Here is a 27278-nt window from a genome sequence, read left to right as displayed (position 1 = left end):
AGCTCATCAAGTTTGCATCATTAGGGAACGGCTGCTGGAGCCTGGGGGACCGCAAATGGAGTGGCCTGCACTTTTCCCAGACCTGAATCCCATAGAAAACCTATGGGATCAGCTGAGTCACCGTGTGTAGCGGCTCATAACTCTATACCCCTGAACCTCAATGACCTGAGGGCTGTCCTTCAAGAAAAGTGGGATACCATGCCTCCGCAGACAATAACTCTATTTGTGAATAGCAATAGATGTCATTGTCAGCTGTAACTGATGCTCAAGGCCACATGACAAGTTATTGAGACGTTGATGTTTATTGGGGCGTATACTCACCAGTGTTACTGCCTTTTGTTTCAATAAATGTCTTGAGATGCGTTAATCACTATTGTATGCTTCTACTTAAATGCCCTACTTTCATGATAAAATATCACTTTAACGTGAAATTTCACCTGAAAGCAAAATATCCTTAATGTTTTGTGCATAGTGTATATGTATGCATGTAAACCCTCTTCACCTGTACATCCTTTAATAATAATCAAGATGTTACACTGGCTCAATTTCCCTATTCAGGTCCCTATAATATCGGATCCTCTCAGTGGAGATTTTTTTTTTTATATTAGAGAGTTTTACTGATTGACGCGTCAAGGATGGATGGGGACCGGGACAAGATGGCGGAGAGGATATTACACCTCACCCTAGAAATTGTCTTCCGGCTTACTGGAGAGGTGAGAGATTCTGATGGCGTCACATTACATCATTCTTATCTATGGGAATAACAGATGGACAGAACTGGAGAGGTGAGGACTCTGGAAATGTCTGTAGTGAGATTTATTAATGTGTCTCTCCATATTCAGGATTACACCGTAGTGAAGAAGACCTCTAGTGAGCGCTGTCAGGCTCCTGTTTCGGAGGGATGGAGAAGACCCCTGAGCCCAATCTTGGAGCCACCTCCTCACCCCATGATACATGAGGACATCAATGACGAAAAGATCCTAGAACTCACCTACAAGATGATTGAGCTGCTGACTGGAGAGGTGACACTGCTGGGAATGCTGGGACATTATACAGTAATGCTATGAAGGGATCGGGGAGATGACAGTATCATTGTATGTGTCAGGTTCCTATAAGGTGTGAGGATGTTGCCATCTATTTCTCCTTGGAGGAGTGGCAGTATTTAGAAGGACACAAAGATCTGTACAAGGACATCATGATGGAGATTCCCCAGCCTCTCACATCACCAGGTAATAGACAAGACTAAATACACACGGCCTAAAATTATCTGTATGTAAAGAATCAATTTACTCCCTATATGTATTTCCTCCAGTTCTATCCAGTGAGAGGACAACACCAGAGAGATGTCCCTGTCCTCTTCCTCCACAGGACTGTAAACAAGAAAATACCAATGTTCCTCAGGATCATCAGGTAGATGGAGAGAAGGTGCCATGAAATCTCCCTATGATGTGTAGACGGCTGTGAATGTCTTGTGTTCAGTCTTGTTTTATCCATCAGTATTATACACTGAACAACCAATTTATTAGACACCTGTATGAAATTTAGACCCATGACTTCGGAGTGTAGCAGTTCTTGTAGATCGGTTTTCAGTATGAATCCACATTAATATGGGAAAAAACAAACTATCTGGGTAGCTTTGTATTTCATTTTCTTGTATTGGTATAAATAATGTGATTGGGAAAACATTAAGCGATAATGGATCCTGTGGACATAAGCAACTCATCAATCAAAGGAGTTCATTAATCATTCTGAGAGCAAGCAAAGGAAAATCATGTACTGTAGGTGATTACAACTAACATATCTAAACTAACAACTCTTCAGCACAGATGGCCACAGATCGTTCCAGTGTTATTAATGCCTAAGGGATCAAAAAAGAAAATCCTCTGTGGGCAAAAGAGAGCAAAAATTATATTGGACAAACATTGTCTAGTCAGATGAACCCAGATATCTGCTGCCCTATACTAATGGAGGGTAAGAACAAGCAGTATGAATCCATGTTTCCTTCATGTCAGTTGTCAACATTTCAAGCTGGTCGTTTTGAGGTAATGATGTGGAAAAGCTTTTTGTTACACATATGGGTACCCTGATATGTGTTCATTTTGACAGTAATGCTTACCTAAGCAATATGGTCAAACGTTAGGGTTTATCCTTTTATGCTAAAAGGACAATTCACCATGCCATAAGGGTCATTTAGTCATGGATTGCTTTCAGGCACATAATAGCAAGGTTTTTCTTTCTTACCCAGCCTTCACTGTCCCTTGATCTTAATCCTGAAGAGCATCTCTGAGTCAAAATAGAAGGGGTTGTCCATCTAATTTGAGGCAACTGCAAAAAAGTTACCCTGTCTGAATGGACATTAAGCAAGCTACCATGCGTGTCTCTAATAATGTAGCTATTCAGTGTATGTTTTATACTTGGGATGACACGATAAAGTTGATCATAGACATTGATACCAATGTTGTTTGGATCTTCTCAAAACTTTCTGGTTATGGAGACTGCTGGTTACAATTAGGAGGTGACAGGTTGGATTATACAGGAGACCTGCAGCTCTTTGATATCTACTGCTGTCAGTTTTGATCGTCATGTTGATTTATGATCTTTATTGTTCTGCTGAATCATTTCACGCGACTTCTCCATCTGTCTGTGACTTTACAATATTTGTTTCAGGATGAAGATCTGACCCCTATTAATACTACAGAGAAATATGTGAGGGGTGAAGAGTGGTGTAAAGAGGAAGTTATTACAGATGACTGCACAGGTAAGTAGTGACCACTAAATGCAGAGAAGCCATAGATTCTTCTTCTTCACAGGCTTCTACAACTGTGTGTTAAACCTCTTAGGGTTTCTTATACCAATGTGCATTTTACTGGCAGAAAAATATGATGATTTTTCATTTCATGAAAGACTTCCAGAAAGCAGAAACATCTTGTACTGGCATATTTTGCCAATCTTTGTTTTTAAATATTTAAAAAAAACAAACAAACAAAACAACTAATTAAATCAGTCATTTTGGATAGTTTGTGCTTTTTCTGCTCCGGATTGACTGGGAGTGGCAACGGTTATCACTGTTCTCATTTCAAAAATTGAAATGGAGCTTATTTACCCCCCAAAAAGATATCAGATTGATCTCTATTCATTCTTTACTGGCTTTATAGAAACAGAAAGTATTCATACCCAGTAAACTTTTCCACTTTTTTCACATTATACCCACAAATTAAATGTTTTGTTATTGGGATTTTATGTGATATGCCAATACAAGTAGCAAGTATTTATGAAGTGTAAAGAATATAATACATAGTTTTCTAAATATTTAAAAAATATAAATCTGAAATTTGTGATTTGCATTTGTATTCAGCCCCCTGTAGTCTGATACCCCTAAATAAAATCGTGAGTGACCAATTGCCTCTGGAAGTCACCTAATTAGTAAATTGAGTTCACCTGTATGTCATTTATTTTCACTATAACTACAGCCGTTGTGAAGGCCTCAGAGGTTTGTCTGAGAACATTAAGGATCAAACACTGCCATGAAAACCAAGAAACACACCAGACAGGTCAGGGATAAAGCTGTGGAATAGACTAACGCACGGTTAGGTTATATATTAAAAAAGAATAAAAGCAAAAAGTTCGAACTCTGAACATGTCATGGCGCATTCTGAATCCATCATCTAAAAATGGAAGTAGTATGGTACAACTGAAAACCTATGAAGACATGGCCGTGCACCTAAACTGACATCCCAGAGAAGGAAAGCAATTATTAGAGAAGCAGCCCATAGTCACTTTTGAAGAGCTGCAGGTGGTAGAATCTGTCCTCAGGACAACTATTAGTCAAATACAGTACTCTACAGATCTGCTCTTTAATGAGAAGTGACAGAAAGAAAGCCATTTTTGAACGCAAACATTAAGCCCATTTGTAGTTTGCAAAATGCCATGTAAGGGACACAGCGAGCATGTGGAAAAAGGTGCTTTGGTCAGATGAGACCAAATTTTAAGTCTTTGGACTAAATGCAAAACATTATGTGTGGCAGAAAACTAATAATACACATCACCCAGAAAACACAATACCCACCATCACACATGGTGATAATAGCATCCTGCTATGTGGAGGCTTTTCTTCAGCAGGGAAAGGGAATCTGGTCAGAGTTGAATGAAGGATGGATGGAGCCAAGTACAGGGCAATCCTGGAGGAAATCCTGTTAAAAACTGCAAAGAACTTGAGACTGGGGCGTATGTTCATCTTCCAGCAGGACAACAACCCTAAACATAGTGCTAGAGCTACAATGTATGGTTTATATCAAAGCATATTCATGTGTGAATGGTCCAGTCACAGTCCAGACCTAAATCTCATTGAGAACATGTGACAAGACTTGAAATTTCAAAGAAATTGGATAAGATGCATCTAGTGCACCAGTAAACACAAATAAGAAAAATATAAAGGCATGTTGAAGATTGAGGAAGTGAATACTTACTACTTTGTATTGGTATATCACATAAAATCCAAATATAACACATTTACGTTTGTGGGTGTAACATCAAAAAGTGTGGAAAGGTTTACATGGTATGAATACTTTTTCAAGGCACTGTACTTGATTACTGCAGCCAATAACTGTCCTCAGCAGAGATGCATTGGTCAGGACAGTGATCGGTGGTGATTGTTCACATTGCCATCTGGTTGGAAGAGGAGGTACAGAAATCGGCCATCAGCAGGTTCTAATAGACCATGTGGTCTAATTCAAAAAAGGAGAAAAAGGAGATAAGGCACGGGTAATATGCAAAATATAAGTTTTTTATTAAGACAATACAACATGGTATAAAAACACATACAAAAAGGATTGGGTCAGGGGGGCGTGGGTAAGGACTGTCAATCCTTATGTGAAATGTGGGGTAAGAGAAATGCCATACAGAACCAGGCCAGGTTGTATTAACAGGTACAGCGGCTCAATCTATGGGGGCGCACATGAGAAGACCTTGTGCATGGGAAAATGCATATGTGCCTATACAGGCATGTAATTAAACATGTGTCCCCCAAAGAACATAGTAAAAACAGGTAGCAAGGTGAATACAAAAACACCAGTCTCTCCAGTGGCTATGAGGCAGTGCTAGGGTTAATGAAAATAAAGCCACAGGGCAGAGAATGTGCATTAAAGTAGTGAGCACCCTGTACCTGTATATAAAGGAGCCGCTGTATTACCTGGTGGTGAGGAGGGCTGGCTCTGGAGGCAAGAAGTGAACCTCCAACAGCCGTTTCGCAGACGCTTTTTCTATAGGAAGTAGCCTGTGTGCACTGCGATCCGGTCTATAAAGGGAATGCAAAGGTGCTGACGATAATGTTTAATTACGGTGGGTATCAGTGCGCGTGCGCCGGCAATCGAGCCCGAGCACAGGCAGGGAGCAGGGACACTGCTGCGAACGGCGCGCGCGCAGGGCCATGGGACGCGTCACTATGGCCACCACGCGCGCGCACCAGACAGGCCCGGCTCCAAACCCACGCCCAGTGTCAGAGAGTCGGAGGACGCGCGCCACCGCAAGTAAAGGTAAACAAAGGACAGGGGGAACATCACTAGAGGTTTACATAGTTAGGTCAGGCAAAGTGCAATATAAATAAGACATTCCCCGCTGGTATAGTATGAAGAAGTAAACAATGGAACATGATTCAATCCCAATGTAGAACCGCATCAAGGAAACCTGCAGAAAAATAATGGATGGGGACAAGGAATTAAAAACAGGAAAATTAAAACAGAGCAAACACGAGCTAAAAACAAAACCCCACAAATCCAGGGGTCGAGGGGAAGTCACATCTACATATCCATGAATCACATGGCACAGGGAAACAACAGGAGAAGGACTAGGAAGGCGGAAAAAGGATTCAAGAGCAAACACACGGGCATGGATGGTAAATACAAGCTAGCAGGGGGCAGAGAGATTTAAAGGAATGGAGCATAACTCACTGTTTCATTAAGACCGAAAGGAACGAGAGTGTTCAGGGAGACAATCCACCTGGACTCCCGCTGTGCGAGAGTCTTACGTAGATTGCCGCCCCGAACACCCCCATGGACTGCATCAATACCCCGTACCACGAGCAATTTAGGATTACACTCGTGGTAATTTCTAAAATGACGAGGAAGTGTTTTGAGAAGAGTAACATCCTCCACCGAACCAGCTGCTGCGATATCTCTGACGTGCTCCCTGACTCGTATGCGGAGCTCACGTGAAGTGAGCCCCACGTATATCAGGGAGCACGGACACGTTGCGTAATAAACCACATGTGTGGTACTACATGTAATATGCTGGTCGATGGAGAACGTGCTCTTACCGTCTGATGAGGCAAAGGATGACACCCTGATAGTATTCTTGCAGGCAACACAATGGCCACACGGGAAGAATCCTCGGAGAGGACCTCTGGATCCGAAAAAATTCGGCCGGGGGGGGATATAATGGCTCGTGACGAGAAGATCCCCGAGGTTCCTGGCTCTCCTGGCTGTCATGAGGGGACGCCTGGGCAACACTTGAGCCAAAATGGGGTCAGTAAATAGTACTGACCAGTGTTTGCCCAGGATTCCCCTCATCGTGTCCCATTCATGATTGAAAGTCCCGATGAACCGGACTTGGTTGTTAATGGTTGGCCGACGTGGTTTGTATTGTAGAAGTTGTTCCCTGGGGGTATTTTTAGCACGAAGGTAACCCTTCTTTATACATCTATTGCTATACCCCCTAGCTTTAAACCTGCATCGGAGATCGGACGACTGGGATTCGAAGGTGGAAGGGGTAGAGCAGATCCGCTTCATCCGCAGAAACTGTCCGGTCGGGATGGCGCGTATAGTTGACATGGTGTGACTAGAGGATGCATGAAGGAGGGCATTGACCGACGTGTCCTTGCGGAAGACGTCAGTCTGAATGCCCCCCAATGCATCCACATAGATCCCAATATCCAAAAAATCTAATTTAGTTTTACTAGACCGATAGGTCAATTTAATATTCAATGAATTATGGTTAAGCTCTTCCATGAATTGACCGAGTTGCTCGGTTGGGCCCTGCCAAACAATAAAAATGTCATCTATATAGCGGAGCCAGCACTGCACATGGGTGCTTCCTGAAGCGCCCGTGTCCCCAAATACCAACCTCTCCCAGTAACCCAGGAATAGGTTGGCATAGGCGGGCGCACAGGCCGCACCCATCGCAGTGCCGCGCCGCTGTAGATAAAATAAATCCTTAAAAACAAAAAAATTATGAGTCAGAGCGAAACCGAGCAACTCCAAGATCAAATCAACCAAAGCGCCATCGTGACCGGAGGACGTGAGGTAGAAGCGGACTGCCTCCAGGCCGTCTTCATGTCTGATGCAGGTATAAAGCGTTTCCACGTCGGCACAAACCATCACCATATCATCATCCACAAAGATGCCGTCAAGACGCCTCAGGACATCCGTGGTATCCTTGACATAGGAGGGTAAGCATTCAACTAAAGGTTTTAAGTAAAAATCAACAAATTTACAAATTGGTTCGCATAACCCTCCTATGCCAGACACAATCGGACGCCCCGGGGGGTTAAGGGCATCTTTGTGGATTTTAGGTAACAAATAGAAAGTAGGGACACGAGGACAGACAGTGAGCAGCCCCCCGAGCATCTTCTCGTCAATAATGCCCTTGTGATGTGCCATGGAAAGGATCTTTTTGAGCTCAGAGGAAAAGGAGGTTAAGGGGCTGTGGGTCAAGCGTGAGTAGGTGGTTTTATCCCTGAGTTGTTTGAATGCTTCTTTCTCATATTTATCCACTGGCCAGATCACGATATTGCCCCCCTTGTCTGCCGCCTTGATTACAACATCATCATAATTCTGCATCTAGTGCACCAGTAAACACAAATAAGAAAAATATAAAGGCATGTTGAAGATTGAGGAAGTGAATACTTACTACTTTGTATTGGTATATCACATAAAATCCAAATATAACACATTTACGTTTGTGGGTGTAACATCAAAAAGTGTGGAAAGGTTTACATGGTATGAATACTTTTTCAAGGCACTGTACTTGATTACTGCAGCCAATAACTGTCCTCAGCAGAGATGCATTGGTCAGGACAGTGATCGGTGGTGATTGTTCACATTGCCATCTGGTTGGAAGAGGAGGTACAGAAATCGGCCATCAGCAGGTTCTAATAGACCATGTGGTCTAATTCGTTGCAATATAAAAGTATTGAAGTTAATTAGACCAGCTATCAGCTTATTGAGTTTCAAGTGAAAACCTTCTTGGCAACTACTTTTGCATTTGTTTCCAGTACCATACAGATCCCCCCCCCCAGCCATCATTCTTAATCAGTGTCTCAGTATCAACAGCATAGAACTGGAGTCTCATTCCATGATTCCTAGCTGGAGTATTTAGGTCTTGTCTGCTTTAAACATTTTGGGATTTTTTTTTTCCCAAGAAACTCGTGGGGCTTTCGGGACTCTTGGACAAGAGCACCACGGAGGCAACTAAAAGCTTTTTAACTGCAACAACCTTAGTGTATGCTATTGGAGCTAGAAATATTGCAGTTGCTACCACCAGACTTGTCCTCCAACAGATTTTTATTAAAGGATTTAAAGTGTACTCATTCCCATTACAGAGCCTCAAAAGAGTCATGTATTATTTTTTTTTCATTAAAAACATCCTCACACACCTCTATCAATGGGAAAATAAAAACGTTCTACTGAAACTCTCAGAATATGCTGATGGAAGGAAGTTGTTTTTTAGAAAAGTGTTTTTATAATATATAATTTGGTATCTTTAATAGATTTGACCCAAAGAATAAAGTTCTCAATCACTTTTGCTCTGTCTTCAAAAATTGATCTAAAAAGCTTTTGAACTCCAAAAATGTATTTTGATTGGCTGATTGTACATAATCTTCATTAGCTTGATCATGTACTGTATTGTAACAGTGCTGGATCATGACAACATAAGTACCAGACTGCATGTACCTAATAACACCGACTTTCAGGCCCCTTTGAGTCTTCCCTAAATGTTTCACTAAAACTAAATAAAAACTTCACAAAAGATTGGTGATTGGCACCAATTGAACATAAAATAGTTGACTAACACTACAATCTATCTGCTGTTGCCTCCACTAATATAATAAGCTGATAATTTAAATTGAATACAATTTGCGTATACATTTTCATATAGAAATGTTATAAAAAGTATAAATATAATATAGCTTTACTGTGCTGTTATTTAACATTAATTCATTCAATTTTATTTTTGGCAGATGAATGGAGCGCAGAGTCACATCTGCTATTTTCAGTTATTAAAGTAGATGATCATGATATTCTATCAGATACATATGAAGAGCATGCTGTTATCCCAGAAACACCTCCAGCCCTTCACAGTAAAGATCTATTATCTGAATCTCTTCAACCAATCCCATCTTCTGATTCACTACAGACTGTTAGGCAAAGAAAAAACAACAGAAAGGATGGCGAACATCAACAGACTCAAACATTAGAGAAACTATTTTCTTGTTCGGAATGTGGAAAATGTTTTAAAAAGAAATCAGATTTTTTTAAACATCAGAGAATTCACACAGGAGAGAAGCCATTCTCATGTTTCAAATGTGAGAAACGTTTTACTCAGAAATCAGATCTTATTAGACACCTGAGCAGTCACTCAGTGGAAAAGCCATTTTCATGTTCAGAATGTGGGAAATGTTTTACAGTGAAAGCATATCTCCGTAATCATAAGAAAACACACACAGAGGAGAAGCCATTTTCATGTTCAGAATGTAGGAAATGTTTTAAAGAGAAAGCACATCTTCTTAATCATAAGAAAACACACACAGGGGAGAAGCCATTTTCATGTTCAGAATGCGAGAAATGTTTTACTCAGAAATCAGATCTTGTTAGACACCTGAGAAGTCATTCAGGGGAGAAGCCATTTTCATGTTCCGAATGCGGGAAATGTTTTAATCGGAAAATAAATCTTGTTACACATCAGAGAATTCACACTGGGGAGAAGCCATTTTCATGTTCGGAATGTGGGAAATGTTTTACAGCAAAATCAAATCTTATTACTCATCGGGTATTTCACACAGAGAAAAAGCCATTGTCATGTTTCGAATGTAAGAAATGTTTTACTCAGAAATCGGATCTTATTAGACACCTGAGAAGTCATTCAGGGGAGAAGCCATTTTCATGTTCCGAATGTGGGAAATGTTTTAATCGGAAAACAAATCTTGTTAGACATGAGGGAATTCACACAGGGGAGAAGCCATTTTCATGTTCCGAATGTGGAAAATGTTTTAATCGGAAAATAAATCTTGATACACATCAGAGAATTCACACAGGGGAGAAGCCATTTTCATGTTCAGAATGTGGAAAGTGTTTTACAGTGAAATCACATCTTGTTACACATCAGATATTTCACACAGGAGAGAAGCCATTTTCATGTGCAGAATGTGGGAAATGTTTTAATCGGAAAGAAAATCTTGTTTCACATCTGAAAATCCACACAGGGGAGAAGCCGTTTTCATGTTCGGAATGTGGGAAATGTTTTACATTGAAAACTCAACTTCTTGCACATCAGAAAACTCACGAAATGGAAAATACATTTTCTCTTTATTGTTTTTAATCATTTTATTGACAAATTTTACAAGCAATGAACACAGATACAGTCTACTAAAGAGAGAGAACACAATTTAGAGCATTAACTGATTATTAGGAGATAGAATCCAAATAACACAACTATATCATTCATGTGTATAAACTACATGTATAACTATGTTGGTATCTATGTGCTGCTAGACAAGTAAATTCATGTTTATCTTCATTAAACTGTCCCGACAATTCTGAACCTGTGTTTGTGCCTTCCATTTGCGCAATAACTTTATACAACATACATTAAAACAGCATCTAAAAGGGACAAAACATATACAACTGCACACTAAAATGCTAACAATGAAAAAGAGAACTCTGGCATTGCATTACTGCCATTGTAATATTTGAAAAAAAAATGATGTTTAGCTTATGCATTTGCCAATGCATGTGAGTCCGATAAGCAACGGCAAGGTAATCTCTGTATATCGGGAACCTAACTTGAAATGCCACTATCTGGGTAAAAAAACTCCATGCCTGGGCAAAATGCCGCTATCTGTGTTTAAAACCTCCATCTCCGGGCAGCTATTATGGGGATATATATATATATATATATATATATATATATATATATATATATATATGTATATATATATATATATATATAAAATTAGTCCCAGTTCTGTCTGTAATGCACAAAAAACCCCAAAACGTTCCTCGTCTCACACGTTGAGTAGCGTGATCCCCTGAGATCGTCATGCCTGCTATAACGATGTAGGATGTTACTGTCATGCGCCCCATGACGTCGACGAGAGCTGTCAGCTTCTGTTTCATGTATTGCAATGCAGGGACCTGACGGGCCTCTATGTCACAATGCATTTCAGCTAATTGTGTGTCCTTGGACGCAGTGAAGTAGGCACTGGGTAGACGGCCCCCCCCCCCCCAGGGCCCAGACATGACCTCTGAGACTGCAATTGTTACAGCCCTGGATTGTAAACATGTTTCCAGAGCCTTTGACACTCATACCCATCTTGATTCTGGGTAATTTCCAGTTCTCTTCTAACAGTACTTCATATTTCTGATATTTTACCATTGTTACAGTTAATATATTAATTCTTGCTTTGATTATGATTAAAAAAAAACATTGTTCCTATCTGAACAAGACTTGTGAAATCTAAGAAAAAAGTTCTATCTAATGAGAATATATCATATATAGTGATGGGCGATTCCCCCAATGTTCGGGTTCAGGAGCCTCACCCGAACGTTTTGTAAAGATCGGGATCGAGATAACGTGAACTTGCATCCGAACTTGGGCTTTACAGTTATGGGATGGGGTGGGAGGATGTAAAATAAAGAATATATTTAATAATAAACATTGTCATTATACTTACAGGTGTCGCGACGTGTCCTGCAGACTCTGTCTCCCGGCCGCTTCTGCTTCCAAGTCCGATCATTGCTGTGCCCCCGGGTTACAGGACCCTCCGTGACGTCATAGCCATGTGACCAGTCTGGTGTGAATGTTGTACAGACATTGGCTTACACACTGGTCACATGGCTATGACGTCATCGAAGGTCCTGTTAACTGAACTTTGACTGTCACTATGCGAGTATCACATCACGTCACCCATCATGGAGCACACTGTGCTGACAGGAGCGGGTCGTCTGCAAGTATTTCCATGCAGCTGAGGCACTCCTGTCCGGAGATCATTAGGCTGTACCGCCTGATACCGATGCGAGACGCAAGTGGAATCATCCCCTCGCTGTCAGCCTGCTTCTCGCTCTGTACAGAGCAATAAAGCAGAGCTGATATGGCTTTCCCTGCTTATCTCTCTGTATAGATGTTTGTCTGTACAGAGTGATGAAGCCGAGCTGACAATGCTCTACCTGTGGTCTACGTCGGACTAAGGATTTTTTATAATGAAGATGGAGTCTCTAAATTTTAAAAATCAAATCAAAATACAGGGAAGCCCATATTTTTTTTTTTTAAATATATATTTTTATTGAAAATTTTAACCATTAAACAGTAAACAATACGATTAGCATTCCCATCAAAATATAGTAATAATCTTTCATCCAGTACGCAGACTTGGAAAACATAACTTGTAGACACAATAAATCTACAACAACCATTGGGATGATGAAAAGTGCAAGTAAAAGTAAAAACAAACACAAAAAAATAAATAATCCAAACGTAACAGCCATCTCATTTAAAAGAGAAAGAAGTAGAAAAAAAAAGGAGGGGGGTGGATTTTTCATTTAATCACTTAGTCACGTTCACAGTTTAGTTACCTATTCGGAGGTGACCTAGGTTATTCTTTAGGTCTTCCATAATGTACCATGCAGTTAAAGGGAAGGTATCGTAAAGAAAAGAAAATAATAATAACTGAAAAAAATGTAAAGTAATAATGTTTAAATGTTTTGTTTAAATATATATAATTTTTTTTTTTAATTGTGCAAAATATAGAAAAAAACAAATTAAAAAGTTGTGATATTTTCCACTGTTAAACACTAGGGGGGAGCAGCTTCTGAAATCCTACTGAATTTCCACTGTATAAAAAGCTCAGATTACAGCCTGCTGTAAAGTGGGCGGAGTCTGCTCTCCTGTGTGTGATGGCACGCCTCCCCTCTCCTAATCTGAGTGTTTACAACAGATAACAGAGAATGACATGTAAGGACACAATGGACAGCCATTTTCCTGGTGACCAGAAATGTCTAAAGTGTCACCAAGGACAGCAGGAGTATCACACAGGATAGGATTAGATACACGCTCTGCAGACAGTATCACACAGGAGAGGATTAGATACACAACACAGCAGACAGTATCACACAGGATAGGATTAGATACACAGCTCAGCAGACAGTATCACACAGGATAGGATTAGATACACGGCTCTGCAGACAGTATCACACAGGAGAGGATTAGATACACAGCCCTGCAGACAGTATCAGACAACATAGGATTAGATACACGGCTCAGCAGACAGTTTCACACGACAGGATTAGATACACAGCTCAGCAGACAGTATCACACAGGATAGGATTAGATACACAGCTCAGCAGACAGTATCACACAGGAGAGGATTAGATACACAGCTCAGCAGACGGTATCACACAGGAGAGGATTAGATACACAGCCCTGCAGACAGTATCAGACAACATAGGATTAGATACACGGCTGAGCAAACAGTATCACACAACAGGATTAGATACACAGCTCAGCAGACAGTATCACACGACAGGATTAGATACACAGCCGTACAGACAGTATCACACAGGAGAGGATTAGATACACAACCCTGCAGACAGTATCACCGGTACACACACAGGTACTCACATGCACTGGCGCACACGCGTGCGCGCACACGCGTGCGCACACACACAATCACCCCTGATGGGGACCTTGTGCCACATACAATCACCCCTGATGGGGGACCTTGTGCTACACACACACACACCCACACACACACACACAATCACCCCTGATGGGGACCTTGTGCCACACACACACACACAATCACCCCCGATGGGGACCTTGTGCCACACACACACACACACCACACACAATCACCCCTGATGGGGACCTTGTGCTACACACACAACACACAAAATCACCCCTGATGGGGACCTTGTGCTACACACACACTACTCACAATCACCCCTGATGGGGACCTTGTGCCGCACACACACACACACACAATCACCCCTGATGGGGACCTTGTGCCACACACACACACCTTTCACATCATTCCTCCCTGTGACCTCCGGTGGGTGCTCCAGGCAGCTGTGCTGCATGCCATTCTCCCCTGCGTCCGGCCGACATTTCACACATCCGATCGCATACACTCACACATCCGATCGCATACACTCACACATCCGATCGCATACACTAACACATCCGATGGCATACACTCACACACACTCACGATACGATATCGCACATACCTGTACAATCGCGCGCACACACTCACAATATCCGGAGATATCACATGCTTCCCATGTGATCCCCTCGCAGGTCCTGGAAGCTCACTGCACAGCATCGCAAGCGCCGACACACACTCACAATCACCCCTGATGGGGACCTTGTGACACACACACAGCAACGGCGGGCAGAGCTGGGGGAGCTGCGGCAGCGGGCAGAGCGGGGACTTGGGAGAACGGAGGGAGGGGGGTGTCATTGGAGATGGTAACGGCGGGGGGGAGGGGCGGCGTCAGTAGCTGGTGCTGAGCAGGGGCTGGGGAGAACGGAGAGATGGGATGTCATCGGAGACAGTAACGAGGGGAGGGGAGGCGGCCCGTACTCACACATCCCGGCAGGTGACAGGGGTAAAGTGGAGCAAACAGGACATGCTGTGAGCTCCACAATAATGGCGCTGAACTCTTCCCTCTGCTGTGTGCTGGACAGCCCAGGGGGCGCGTCCACGTCACAGCAGACGCCCACTGTAACGTACTTCATGGGGTCGGAGCCCGACTATCAGAGTCTATGCACAGGGGCTGCCATAAAGGAAGGAGTTACTGTCGTTACACAGACAGCAAATCCAGCATGGCAGCCCCCAGTGCCTCCAGTAAAATAAGAATTACAGAAAAACTAAATAAGCTGCGATTTTCATTTTGTATTAGAAATACTTGATTTCATAATCACTATTTTTAATACAAAAATAAAAAACCGCGACACCTTCCCTTTAAGGTAAAAGGTTGCACCATTTTTTTCTTTTTCCTCCTTATTGAATATTTTACCACAAACTGTTTCCATTTTAGTAGAAATCTACTCACTTCCTTATTTGTGAGTGCATCTCCCTGCTCAATCTCCATATAATGCTTAAAGGGAAGGTATCGCGGTTTTTTATTTTTGTATTAAAAATAGTGATTATGAAATCAAGTATTTCTAATACAAAATGAAAATCGCAACTTATTTAGTTTTTATTTAATTCTAATTTTACTGGAGGCACTGGGGGCTGCCATGCTGGATTTGCTGTGTGTGTAACAACAGTAACTCATTCCTTTATGGCAGCCCCTGTGCATAGAGAACAGTAGTCGGGATCCGACCCCATACAGTAACGTTACAGTGGGTGTCTGCTGTGATCTGGATGCGCCCCCTGGGCTGTCGAGATCACAGCAGAGGGAGGTGATCAGCACCATCATTGTGGAGCTCACAGCGTATGCTGTTTGCTCCACTATACCCCTGTCAACCGCTGGGATATGTGAGTACGAGCCGCCTCCCCTCCCCTCCCCCCGTTACCGTCTCTGATGACACCCCTCCCTCTGCTCTCCCCAGCCCTTGCTCTGCCCCCGCTACTGCAGTGCTACCGCCGCCCCTCCCCCCCGCCGTTACCGTCTCCAATGACACCACCTCCCTCCATTCTCCCCAGCCCCCGTTCTGCTCCCGCTACTGCTACCGCCGCCCCTCTCCCCCCTGCGTTACCGTCTCTAATGACACCTCCTCCCTCTGCTCTACCCGCCGCCACTGTGTGTGTGTGTGTGTGTGTGTGTGTGCCACTGCATGCGAGTACCTGTGTGTGTACCGGTGATACTGTCTGCAGGGTTGTGTATCTAATCCTATCCTGTGTGATACTGTCTGTACGGCTGTGTATCTAATCCTCTCCTGTGTGATACTGTCTGCACGGCTGTGTATCTAATCTCCTGTGATACTGTCTGCTGAGCCGTGTATCTAATTCTCTCCTGTGTGATGCTGTCTGCACGGCTGTGTATCTAATCCTCTCCTGTGTGATACTGTCTGCACGGCTGTGTATCTAATCCTCTCCTGTGTGATACTGTCTGCACGGCTGTGTATCTAATCCTCTCCTGTGTGATACTGTCTGCACGGCTGTGTATCTAATCCTATCGTGTGATACTGTCTGCACGGCTGTGTATCTAATCCTCTTCTGTGTGATACTGTCTGCTGAGCTGTGTATCTAATACTCTCCTGTGTGATACTGTCTGCTGAGCTGTGTATCTAATCCTCTCCTGTGTGATACTGTCTGCTGAGCTGTGTATCTAATCCTATCGTGTGATACTGTCTGCACGGCTGTGTATCTAATCCTATCGTGTGATACTGTCTGCAGGGCTGTGTATCTAATCCTCTTCTGTGTGATACTGTCTGTACGGCTGTGTATCTAATCCTCTCCTGTGTGATACTGGCTGCACGGCTGTGTATCTAATCCTCTCCTGTGTGATACTGTCTGCACGGCTGTGTATCTAATCCTCTCCTGTGTGATACCATCACACATAACGAGATCGCTAGCGAGATCGCTGCTGAGTCACCGTTTCTGTGACGCAGTTGCGATCCCGTTAGCGATCTCGTTATGTGTGACATCTACTAGCCATCAGGCCCTTGCTGTGAGATCTCTAGTCATTGCAGAATGGTCCAGGCCATTTCCTTCTAAGGCGATGTCCTGCTGGGCAGGACACATCGCTGTGTTTGACACTGTGACAGGATCACAGTGACTGCTGAGATCGTTATACGTATCGTTCCTGCATCGTTGGTAAGGTCTGACTGTGTGACATCTCACCAGCGACCTCCCAGCGACTTACCAGCGATCCCTATCAGGTCGCATCGTTTTCGGGATCACTGGTAAGTCGCTATGTGTGACTGGGCCTATACTGTCTGCTGAGCCGTGTATCTAATCCTCTCCTGTGTGATACTGTCTGCTGAGCCGTGTATCTAATCCTATCCTGTGTGATACTGTCTACACAGCTGTGTATCTAATCCTATCCTGTGTGATACTGTCCACTAAGCTGTGTATCTAATCCTATCGTGTGATAAGGTGGTGTCACACACAGCGACGGCGACAATGACATCGCTGCTAAGTCACCATTTTCTGTGACGTAGCAGCGACGTCCCGTCGATGTCGCTGTGTGTGACATCCAGCAACGAGCTGGCCCCTGCTGTGAGGTCGCCGCTCGTTACTGAATGTCCTGCTTCATTTTTTGCTTGTTGCTCTCCCGCTGTGAAACGCATATCGCTGTGTGTGAAAGCGAGAGAGCGACGAACTGAAGCGAGCAGGGAGCAAGGAGACGGCTTCTGGCAGCCTGCGGTAAGCTGTAACCAAGGTAAACATCGGGTAACCAAGGGAAGCCCTTTCCTTGGTTACCCGATATTTACATTAGTTACTAGCACCGCCGCTCTCAGGCTGCCAGTGCCGCCTCCCTGCTCCCTGCACACGTAGCCGGACTACACATCGGGTAAATAAGCAAAGGTTTGCTTATTAACCCGATGTGTACTCTGGCTAGGAGTGCAGGGAGCCAGCGCTAAGCGGTGTGCGCTGGTAACCAAGGTAAATATCGGGTAATGGTTACCTGATATTTACCTTAGTTACCAAGCACAGCATCGCTTCCACGCGTCGCTGCTGGCTGGGGGCTTGTCACTGGTCGCTGGTGAGATCTGCCTGTTTGACAGCTCACCAGCGACCATGTAACGACGCAGCAGCGATCCTGATAAAGTCAGGTCGCCCGTCGTGATCGCTGCTGCGTCGCTATGTGTGAAAGGGGCTATACTGTCTGCACGGCTGTGTATCTAATCCTATCGTGTGATACTGTCTGCACAGCTGTGTCCCTACATGTCATTCTCTGTTATCTGTTGTAAACACTCAGATTAGGAGGGGGAGCTGTGACATCAGACACAGGAGAGCAGTCTCCGCTCACTTTACTGCAGGCTGTAATGTGAGTTTTTTCTACAGTCTGATTTCTGTAGGATTTCAGAAGCTGCTCCCCCTAGTGTTTAACAGTGGAAAATATCAAACTTTTTTTTTTTTTTTTATATATGTTGCTCAATTAAAAACAAATAATAATATTTAAACAAAACATTAAAACATTATTACTTTACATTTTTTCAGATATTGAATTTTTTTTGACGATACCTTCCCTTTAAGTTGAGCTATAAGTTCTGAGATAGAAGGGGTGGAGGATGTTATCCAATATTTAAGGAACAACTTTTTGGATAGCAATAGAATAGTGTGCAAAAGTCTTGGAATACTTCTCCTTATATTAGGCCTAAGCCACACGGCGAGAAAATCGGCGCGAGTGGAGTGCGGTAAAACATCGCATTCCCCTCGGACCAATTCTAGCCTGTGTGTCAGCACACATGAGAGATTATTTTCTCAGCCCTAATCGGACCGAGAAAACAATCGCAGCATGCTGCGATTGTAAGCTGAGACTCTTTCTCTTGCACCCATTCAAGTGAATGGGGCGAGAGAAAAATCGCACTGCACTCGCGGTACACCGGTGTACTGCCAGTGCAGTGCGAGAATGGCAATAGCCGACTACGGAGGAGAGAGGGAGAGAAATCTCTCCCTCCCCTCCTCAGTGCCGGCCCACCCCCCGCAACTGAGGTCTGCTCACATGATCGGAGCTCAGATGCAGGTACACTCGTATGACACTCTGCTCCTGCTGTGCTGCCAGCGCGAGCTGAGTCTCATGTGAGCATCGCAGTAGTGCCCTGTGTGGCCCCAGCCTTACTGTCTATATCAGAGTTTTCCCAGTAATGCAGAAGTGCTGCTTGAGGAGATAGGGGGTGCATAGAGCTCCAAAGCGTTTTTGCCAGATCCGAGACTGACCCCCATAAAGAAGCAGTGTTGGGGCACAGCCAAATACCATGATAAAGGTCTGAATTTTGCAGGTGGCATTTGGGGCATGCAATTAACCTGTCTGAACTAGGATCCACTTTAGGAATATTAAAAGCATAGATAGCTCCGTGCATAATTTTAAATGAGAGTCTCTCTCCAGGATTCGTTAATATTTTTCCGGAAGGCAGACAAACCTGCTCTTATCTTAGAAGGAACATCGATATCATTCATTAACAATCTCCAGTATTTGAAGAACGTTTCGGGATGTACGCCCGATAATCTAGGCTTCATCATGAAGTATAACTCCGATATTGAAGTTGTTCCCATTGGGTGGAGAAGAATGGTATCAAGTTCATTCCATTTAGATTCAAACGCAACATCCCTTAAATTGGACATAATAGAGAGTTTTATTTGTTCATATTGGAAAGAGTGGGAAGGGTGTAGATGGTATTTTCCAATGCACTCCCTGCTTGTTAACCACCTTGCTTCTGTTGAATGTAGGAGATGAGAAACCTTCGATATACCAGCTCTACGCCACACAGAATACAGTTTATTCTCCATACCCGGGGGAACTGGATTACACCACAAAGGAAGATGCTTTGATATTCTAAAGGAAAGGCTATATTTTTTCCAGACTGCCTTCCAGGTAGATATGGTATCCTTGAAAACTACTGAGTGCTTAATTGCAGGAGGTAGAGAGGTAAAACAAGAGTGTAAAATTGCTGTCAAATTAAGAGGGTGAGCATAGTCTGATTCGAGAGTAGAGTCTTAAGGCTGCTTTACACGGTACGACCGATTGTGCAATTTCACAATCGATCGTACCTGCCCCCGTCCTTTTTGCGTCATGGGCAAATCGCTGCCCGTGTCGCACAAAGTCGGTAACCCCCATCACACGCACTTACCTCTCGTGCGACTATGCTGTGGGCGGCGAACGTCCACTTCCTGGAGTGGGAGGGACGTTCGGCGTCACAGCGACGTCACACGGCCACCGGCCAATGGAAGTGGAGGGGCGGAGATGAGCAAGACGTAAACATCCCGCCCACCTCCTTCCTTCACATAGCCGGCGGCGGCCGCGTGACGCAGGTGAGCTGCTGTTTTTCGTTCCCGGGGTGTCACACGGAGCGGCGTGTGCTACCACGGAAACGATGAACAACTAAATTAAACGATATTATGGAACCTAGCGACCAGTACACGACTCACGTTTTGTGAGCGATACTGCGTCGCTAGGAGGTGTCACACAGGGCGGCATCGCCAGCGATGTCGGATGTGCGTCACAAAAAACGTGACCCCGACGATCTATCGCACGATAGATTGTCTGGTGTAAAGCAGCCTTTAGTATGCATGTCTATTGTGCATTCAATCTATGATATAGCGAGTGAGACATGCCAGGTTATAGTTCCTAACACTAGGAAGATTAATACCCCCCTCCGCCTTAGAGAAATAAGACTGGGTAGGACAGATGCCAATCTGTCTGCCATTATCTTAGAAATTATTTTAATGTCAGAATTAATTAGAGAGATTGGCCTGTAAGAACTGGGGTATAATGGATCTTTACCCGGTTTCGATAGTAGTTTTATATAAGCTGTGTTAGCTGACAAGAAAAGGGGTTCACCAAGTAGGATTCGTAAAGCCATCAGGGCCTGGGGCTTTACATGACTTTAGATTTTTTTATGGTATTTACAATTTCTTCCCTAGAGATGGGGCTATTTAGGAAGGCATTTTGTTCTTCTGAAAAGCTGGGCATATTAACCTTATCTAAGAGAGTAGTGATCGGAGGGGTAGAGTTTTTAGAGTCTTTATAGAGGTCCCGTAAAATGAGCCTAAAATGTTGTTGATTATCTGAGGGTTTGCTTGGATGTTCCCGTGTTCGTTTTTCAGTTGGAAGATACCTTGTGGTGCTCTCATCCCTCTGGCCAGATTAGCCATCATCCGACCCGCCTTGTTACCGTATCTAAAGAAATGCACTTCGTTTTTGGATGTATGGAATTTCTCCCGTCTGTCAGCATAAAGATTTAATTCAGACTGTTTCAGCACCCAGGTGTCTTTATTTGTGGGAGAAGGATTCAATAAGAAGTCGGTGTAAGCTTGCTTAAGTTCCGCAGACAGCTCCCCATATTTTTCCATGGTATTTTTTTTGTGGACGAAAACATGTGCCATAATATTTCCCTGCAAAACTACCTTAGCTCTCTCCCAATTTGTTTTTTTTTTTCTTTTATTATTTAAAAAAATAATAACAAAAAAATCTGTTCGCTCTCGCCATATTTTGATCGCCAGTCAGGTAAAACTAGGCAGCTGAGGGCTGGGATTCTCCGCAGCCTGCAGCCGCCCCTAGAAATGGAACATTGTTTCTTAGCGCCATTTCCAGGTGCTTTACCCAGCTCATCCATGGGCCCTGATGGTGGTGGCACGCTGGGTAATAAAGGGGTTAATATCAGCTTTGTATTCTCAGCTGGTACTAAGCCCGAAATTCATGGCGACACACCAAATTAGACATGGACAGCGTCTATATAGAGTGAGAAGCAGGCTGACACTGAGAGCGGAGTTCCACTTGCGTATGACTTGTGCAGTCTTGCATCGGCATCACCCCACACGGACTGACACTCTCCGGACACGAACGCATCAGCTGCATGGAAATACATGCAGCCGACCGAGTGATGCCGATGCGACACTCGCATAGTGGTAGTCAAAGTTCAGTTAACAGGACCTTCGATGACATCTAAGTCATGTGACCAGTCTGTAAGCCAATGTCTGTACAACATTCACACAAGACTGGTCACATGGCTATTATGTCATGGAAGGTCCTTTAGTCAGTGATGCTTACCGGGGAGCACAGCAATGATCGGAAGCAGAAGCGGACGGGAGACAGTCTGCTGGACGCGTTGCAGGACCTGTAAGTATAATCATAATGTTTTTTAATAATGTGCTTTTTTTACAGCTCCTGGACCCGAACTGGACCCGAACTGTAACACGAGCTTCCCAGGAAAGCTTGTGTTCGGGATCGTGTACACGATCACTATGTGTTCGGTATGATCCCTGAACTTTACAGTTCAGGATCGCCCATCACTAATCATATGTGTTTGACATTTTTTAGATTCCACAAGTCTTTTTCAGCAAGATAGGGTATTGCTTATAGTAAACTGTTTCAAGGATTAGAACCACCACATAGAAAGAAATTCTGTACTCATTTTTGCTTAAAAAGCAATTTCCTTCTTTATTCTGTTGTTCTTTTGCCAGTGATGACTCATTTAGCTACTCAATAAAAATGTCTGCATCTGTCAGTATGATGGACAAACCTTGAATACCAACTAATTCTCTGATCGATTTATACCCTAATCTGATCCACACCAGCAATATGTGAGACCCTATTACGGTTGTGCCTCGAACCGGCCTAGTCCCGTCATTGACTCCCACATTGGGGTCTGTTAACTCTGCAGCACCACCTGGCCGTCGCTTGAGGCATCAGGTGGCTAGAGTTTTGTACCATCCTGAGCCTAATACAAGGTAACGAAATCCAGCGGATCACAGGCAGATGAATTAAAAACTTTCCTTTATTTTCATCACTTTAAAAATGGATAGACAGTATCCACAAGGTACAGTTAATCCAACGCGTTTCGACATAACGCAGTGTCGTTAGTTCTTATTCATGGATATATAACAACTCGTACAATACCTCTATATATAATACAAACAGTCTTCCCTTTTGCTAGGGATCCAAACCACAATCATATGTGGACAAACGCATGATCCCTAGAGGGTTAAGATTGAATAAAACTGCAACTTCTTCTTACCCTGATGCCTTTACATCTGAATGGAACAGTGTGTTGTCAGCATGCTCTATAAAATTAATGGAACTTTTAATACGTTATGACAGAATCGAAATGAAACAAGTGTATAAAGATATCTCTGAAACCAAAGAAAAAATTGATAAATTTGGACCCACAGATGAAATGAATAAATTGAAAGATAAGATGGATTTAAATATAAAAAAATTGGAAGAAAAAATAGTAGGAATTAAGAAACGAAAATGTGAAAGAGATTTAAAAGATTATGAGAGCAATAATGTTTATTCATGGAAGTTATTCCGTCCAAAAAAATCCATTCTAAAATATCATGGACCAGGAAAAAGAAGAGTAAGCTTCTCAGAGGCTTCTTTAACCACTTCATGAGAATCTGCTGAAGAGAGCACCGACTCCAGAGACGCCTCCTATGATAACAACTTCCCACCTCTTTCACTGAACTATCGCACAAAAAACGCAAGAGGAGGGCGGGGAGGAAACATGGGGGGAATAAGAAGTTCACCGAGACTAAAGAAGAACACTTAACCTGTCCTGTGATAAATTTGTCTTGTCAGATTCTTAGCCAGGAGCAAATTGAGGTTTTATCTAGAGGGTTAGGCTTCTCGCCGGATAAAAAATTTGATGTGTTTCAAACGATTTTAGATATAAACAAATTGGCCAGAAGCCTCACCCTCAGATGTCACTTCAGTAAAAATAATGACAATGATAATGGAATGGTATTACAGTTGGTCCTGATTCTACTGTTAATGCGCTTGTTACCGATAATGCAACTGATACTACTATTAATACTCATGTTACTGATAATGCAACTGATGCTATATGTGAACCTGCTTTTTGTGATGTCATACAAACTATTAATGATAATGGTGTTTCTGCACATGAAGGTATATATGATTTTGAAGAGCTGACACATCTGTGCTTTCTGAGACAATTAGAATCAGAAAATATAGACTGCAAGGTCACGCTAAATAAATTTTTTCCTAAACCTAACCCAAAGTTTTATCCGTTAAAGTCACGGCCTGTAGTTCTGGACCAATTCCAGGATCTCATTGAAAAGGAGCTCCTTGAATTGGATCTTAGATCCAGTAATAAATGCAGTAATCTGAATGTCTCTGAGAGGAAAGCGGTGGATGCATTAAAAGAAAATAAAAACCTAAGGCTATGTGTCCACGGTAGAATGTACCTGCGGATTTTTCTGCATGAAAATCTGCGACTTTCGTGGCAAATCCGCACCTTATTTTTGCCGCGGATTTACCGCGGATTTACCGCGGATTACCGCGGATTTTGATGCAGATTTTTTTTTTTTCCCCATTCTATACCCAAAATCCGCACCAAAATCCGCAACAATAATTGACATGCTGCAGATTTTTCCGGATCAAAATCCGCGGCAAATCCGCCGCGGAAAAATCCACAGCATGGACACAGCATTTCCAAAATGCCATTGAAATGGCTTGGAAGTGCCGCTGCTGCAGATTTTCGAAAAATCCGCGGTAAATCCGCAGCAAATCCGCAGCAAAATCCGCGCAAAATCCGCAGCGTGGACACATAGCTTAATTGTAAGATCTGCTGACAAGGAAGGAGGGGTAGTGGTTCTGGATGTGGAGCTATATTTACAAGTAAACCAGAAAATGTTAAATAATAGCGATATATATATACCTCTACATGGAGATCCCACCCCAAACTTCAAAGTGGCTTTATTGAAATAACTTGACGAGGGTGTTAACTAGAGTTGAGCGCGGTTCGTGGTTCGTGGTTCTCCAGTTCTAGGCTCGAGTGATTTTTGGGCTGTTCGAGATCGAACTAGAACTCGAGCTTTTTGCTAAAAGCTCGATAGTTCTAGATATGTTCGAGAACGGTTCTAGCAGCAAAAAGCAGGGCTTTTTACAGCTACAGTGTGCAGGAGCCATCGCTGGCAGCCTGCCACAAGCTGGTAACCAAGATAAACATCGGGTATCCAAGCAAAGCGCTTTGGTTAGTAACCCGATGTTTATCTTAGTTACGTGCAGGAAGCCCACACTTTCCCGCTCAGCTCGCTCCACCCCCTCCTGCCCGCGGCATGTACACATACATACACAAACACACACACACACATCCACCCCCCCCCCCCTCCCCTCCCCTCCCCTCCCCCCGCCCGCCCGCCCGCTCGCTCGCTCGGCTTACCTGCGGTGATGAAGTCCCGCCATCCCGACCTCAGCGCTGTCACTGTCCTCCATGGCCGCCGCTTGTCACATCACCTATCGCTTCCGACCCGAGACTGACACTGGCGGTGACGTCACGGACCTCTCGCGATACTTGCTGTGAAGGCGCCGGTCATTGACCTCAGTGACAGGGGCTGTCAGTGTGCTGGAGATCAGCGCAGGTAATGTACCTCGCTGACAGCAGCACTTGTCACCCCCCTGCAGTGACCTGGGCTGACCCATTGATGTTAGCTCAGGTCACTGCACTGCTCTCCCAGCCAATGGGGAACATCCTGCTCTTCATTGACTGGGACAGTGTGGATCGTCATGGCAACCCCTTGGATTACACCAGACCTGGATTTGTTTTTCAATCTAATAAATTGGTTAAAGAGGGAATGTTTTGGGGAGTGTTTTTTCAAATAAAAATGTGTTTGTCGTCTATTTTTTTTTTATTACTGACTGGGTTGGTGATGTCGGGTATCTGATAGACGCCTGACCTCACCAACCCCAGGGCTTGATGCCAGGTGACATTACACATCTGGTATTAACCCCAAATATTACCCCGTTTGCCACCGCACCAGGGCGCGGGATGAGCTGGGGCGAAGCACCAGGATTGGCGCATCTAATGGATGCGCCACTTCTGGGGCGGCTGCGCCTGCTATTTTTAGGCTGGGGAGATTCCAATAACCATGGACCTCCCTAGTCTGAGAATATCAGGCCCCAGCTGTCTGCTTTACCTTGGCTGGTGATCCAATTTTGGGGGACCCCTACGTGGTTTTTTTTTTAATTATTTATTTAATTTAAAATAACAGCGTGGGGTGCCCTCAGTTTTGGATTACCAGCCAAGGTGAGGTTGCCAGCTGTGGTCTGCAGGCTGCAGCCGTCTGCTTTACCCTAGCTGGCTACAAAACTAGGGGGAACCCTATGTCATTTTTTTTTCATTTTTTTGGCTAAATACAAAGCTAAGCACCCCTTAGTGCCACATGAAAGGTACCAAAGGGTGTTCCACTTTTTCTCCATTTTTTTCTCCACTTTCTCTCCACTTTTTCTCCACTTTTTCTCCATTTTTTTCTCCACTTATTCTCCACTTTTTCTCCTCTTATTCTCCACTTTTTCTCCACTTTTTCTCCACTTTTTCTCCTCTTATTCTCCACTTTTTCTCCACTTTTTCTCCACTTTTTCTCCATTTTTTTCTCCACTTTCTCCACTTTTTCTCCACTTTTTTCTCCACTTTTTCTCCTCTTATGCTCCACTTTTTCTCCTCTTAATCTCCACTTTTTCTCCACTTTTTCTCCACTTTTTTCTCCACTTTTTCTCCTCTTATGCTCCACTTTTTCTCCACTTTTTCTCCACTTTTTCTCCACTTTTTCTCCACGTTTTCTCCACTTTTTTCTCCACTTTTTCTCCTCTTAATCTCCACTTTTTCTCCACTTTTTCTCCACTTTTTCTCCACTTTTTTCTCCACTTTTTCTCCTCTTATGCTCCACTTTTTCTCCACTTTTTCTCCACTTTTTCTCCACTTTTTCTCCACTTTTTCTCCTCTTAATCTCCACTTTTTCTCCTCTTATGCTCCACTTTTTCTCCACTTTTTTCTCCACTTTTTCTCCTCTTATGCTCCACTTTTTCTCCACTTTTTCTCCACTTTTTCTCCACGTTTTCTCCACTTTTTTCTCCACTTTTTCTCCTCTTATGCTCCACTTTTTCTCCACTTTTTCTCCTCTTAATCTCCACTTTTTCTCCTCTTATTCTCCACTTTTTCTCCACTTTTTCTCCACTTTTTCTCCACTTTTTTCTCCACTTTTTCTCCTCTTATGCTCCACTTTTTCTCCACTTTTTCTCCACTTTTTCTCCACTTTTTCTCCACTTTTTCTCCTCTTAATCTCCACTTTTTCTCCTCTTATGCTCCACTTTTTCTCCACTTTTTCTCCACTTTTTCTCCACGTTTTCTCCACGTTTTCTCCACGTTTTCTCCACTTTTTTCTCCACTTTTTCTCCTCTTATGCTCCACTTTTTCTCCACGTTTTCTCCACGTTTTCTCCACTTTTTTCTCCACTTTTTCTCCTCTTATGCTCCACTTTTTCTCCACTTTTTCTCCACGTTTTCTCCACGTTTTCTCCACTTTTTCTCCTCTTATGCTCCACTTTTTCTCCACTTTTTCTCCACTTTTTCTCCACTTTTTCTCCACTTTTTCTC

At 43.4% G+C, this 27278-nt stretch overlaps 1 protein-coding gene across 1 annotated transcript; it reads left to right on the top strand.

The window, feature by feature from the left end:
- The first annotated feature begins 562 nt into the window (after nt 1-562).
- LOC142312038 (uncharacterized) lies at nt 563-10798 on the top strand. Its single transcript, XM_075350911.1, has 6 exons — nt 563-713; nt 843-1022; nt 1106-1229; nt 1313-1410; nt 2668-2758; nt 9233-10798. Exons 1-6 carry the CDS (start codon nt 636-638, stop codon nt 10588-10590), a joined length of 1929 nt encoding a protein of 642 aa, XP_075207026.1. The 5' UTR covers nt 563-635; the 3' UTR covers nt 10591-10798.
- Nucleotides 10799-27278: the final 16480 nt, after the last annotated feature.

This window comes from Anomaloglossus baeobatrachus, chromosome 5, assembly GCF_048569485.1.
Source record: "Anomaloglossus baeobatrachus isolate aAnoBae1 chromosome 5, aAnoBae1.hap1, whole genome shotgun sequence".
Lineage (NCBI taxonomy): Eukaryota > Metazoa > Chordata > Amphibia > Anura > Aromobatidae > Anomaloglossus > Anomaloglossus baeobatrachus.
The sequence above is the reverse complement of the archived record's forward strand: the minus strand, read 5'-3'. Positions and strand labels throughout refer to the sequence as shown.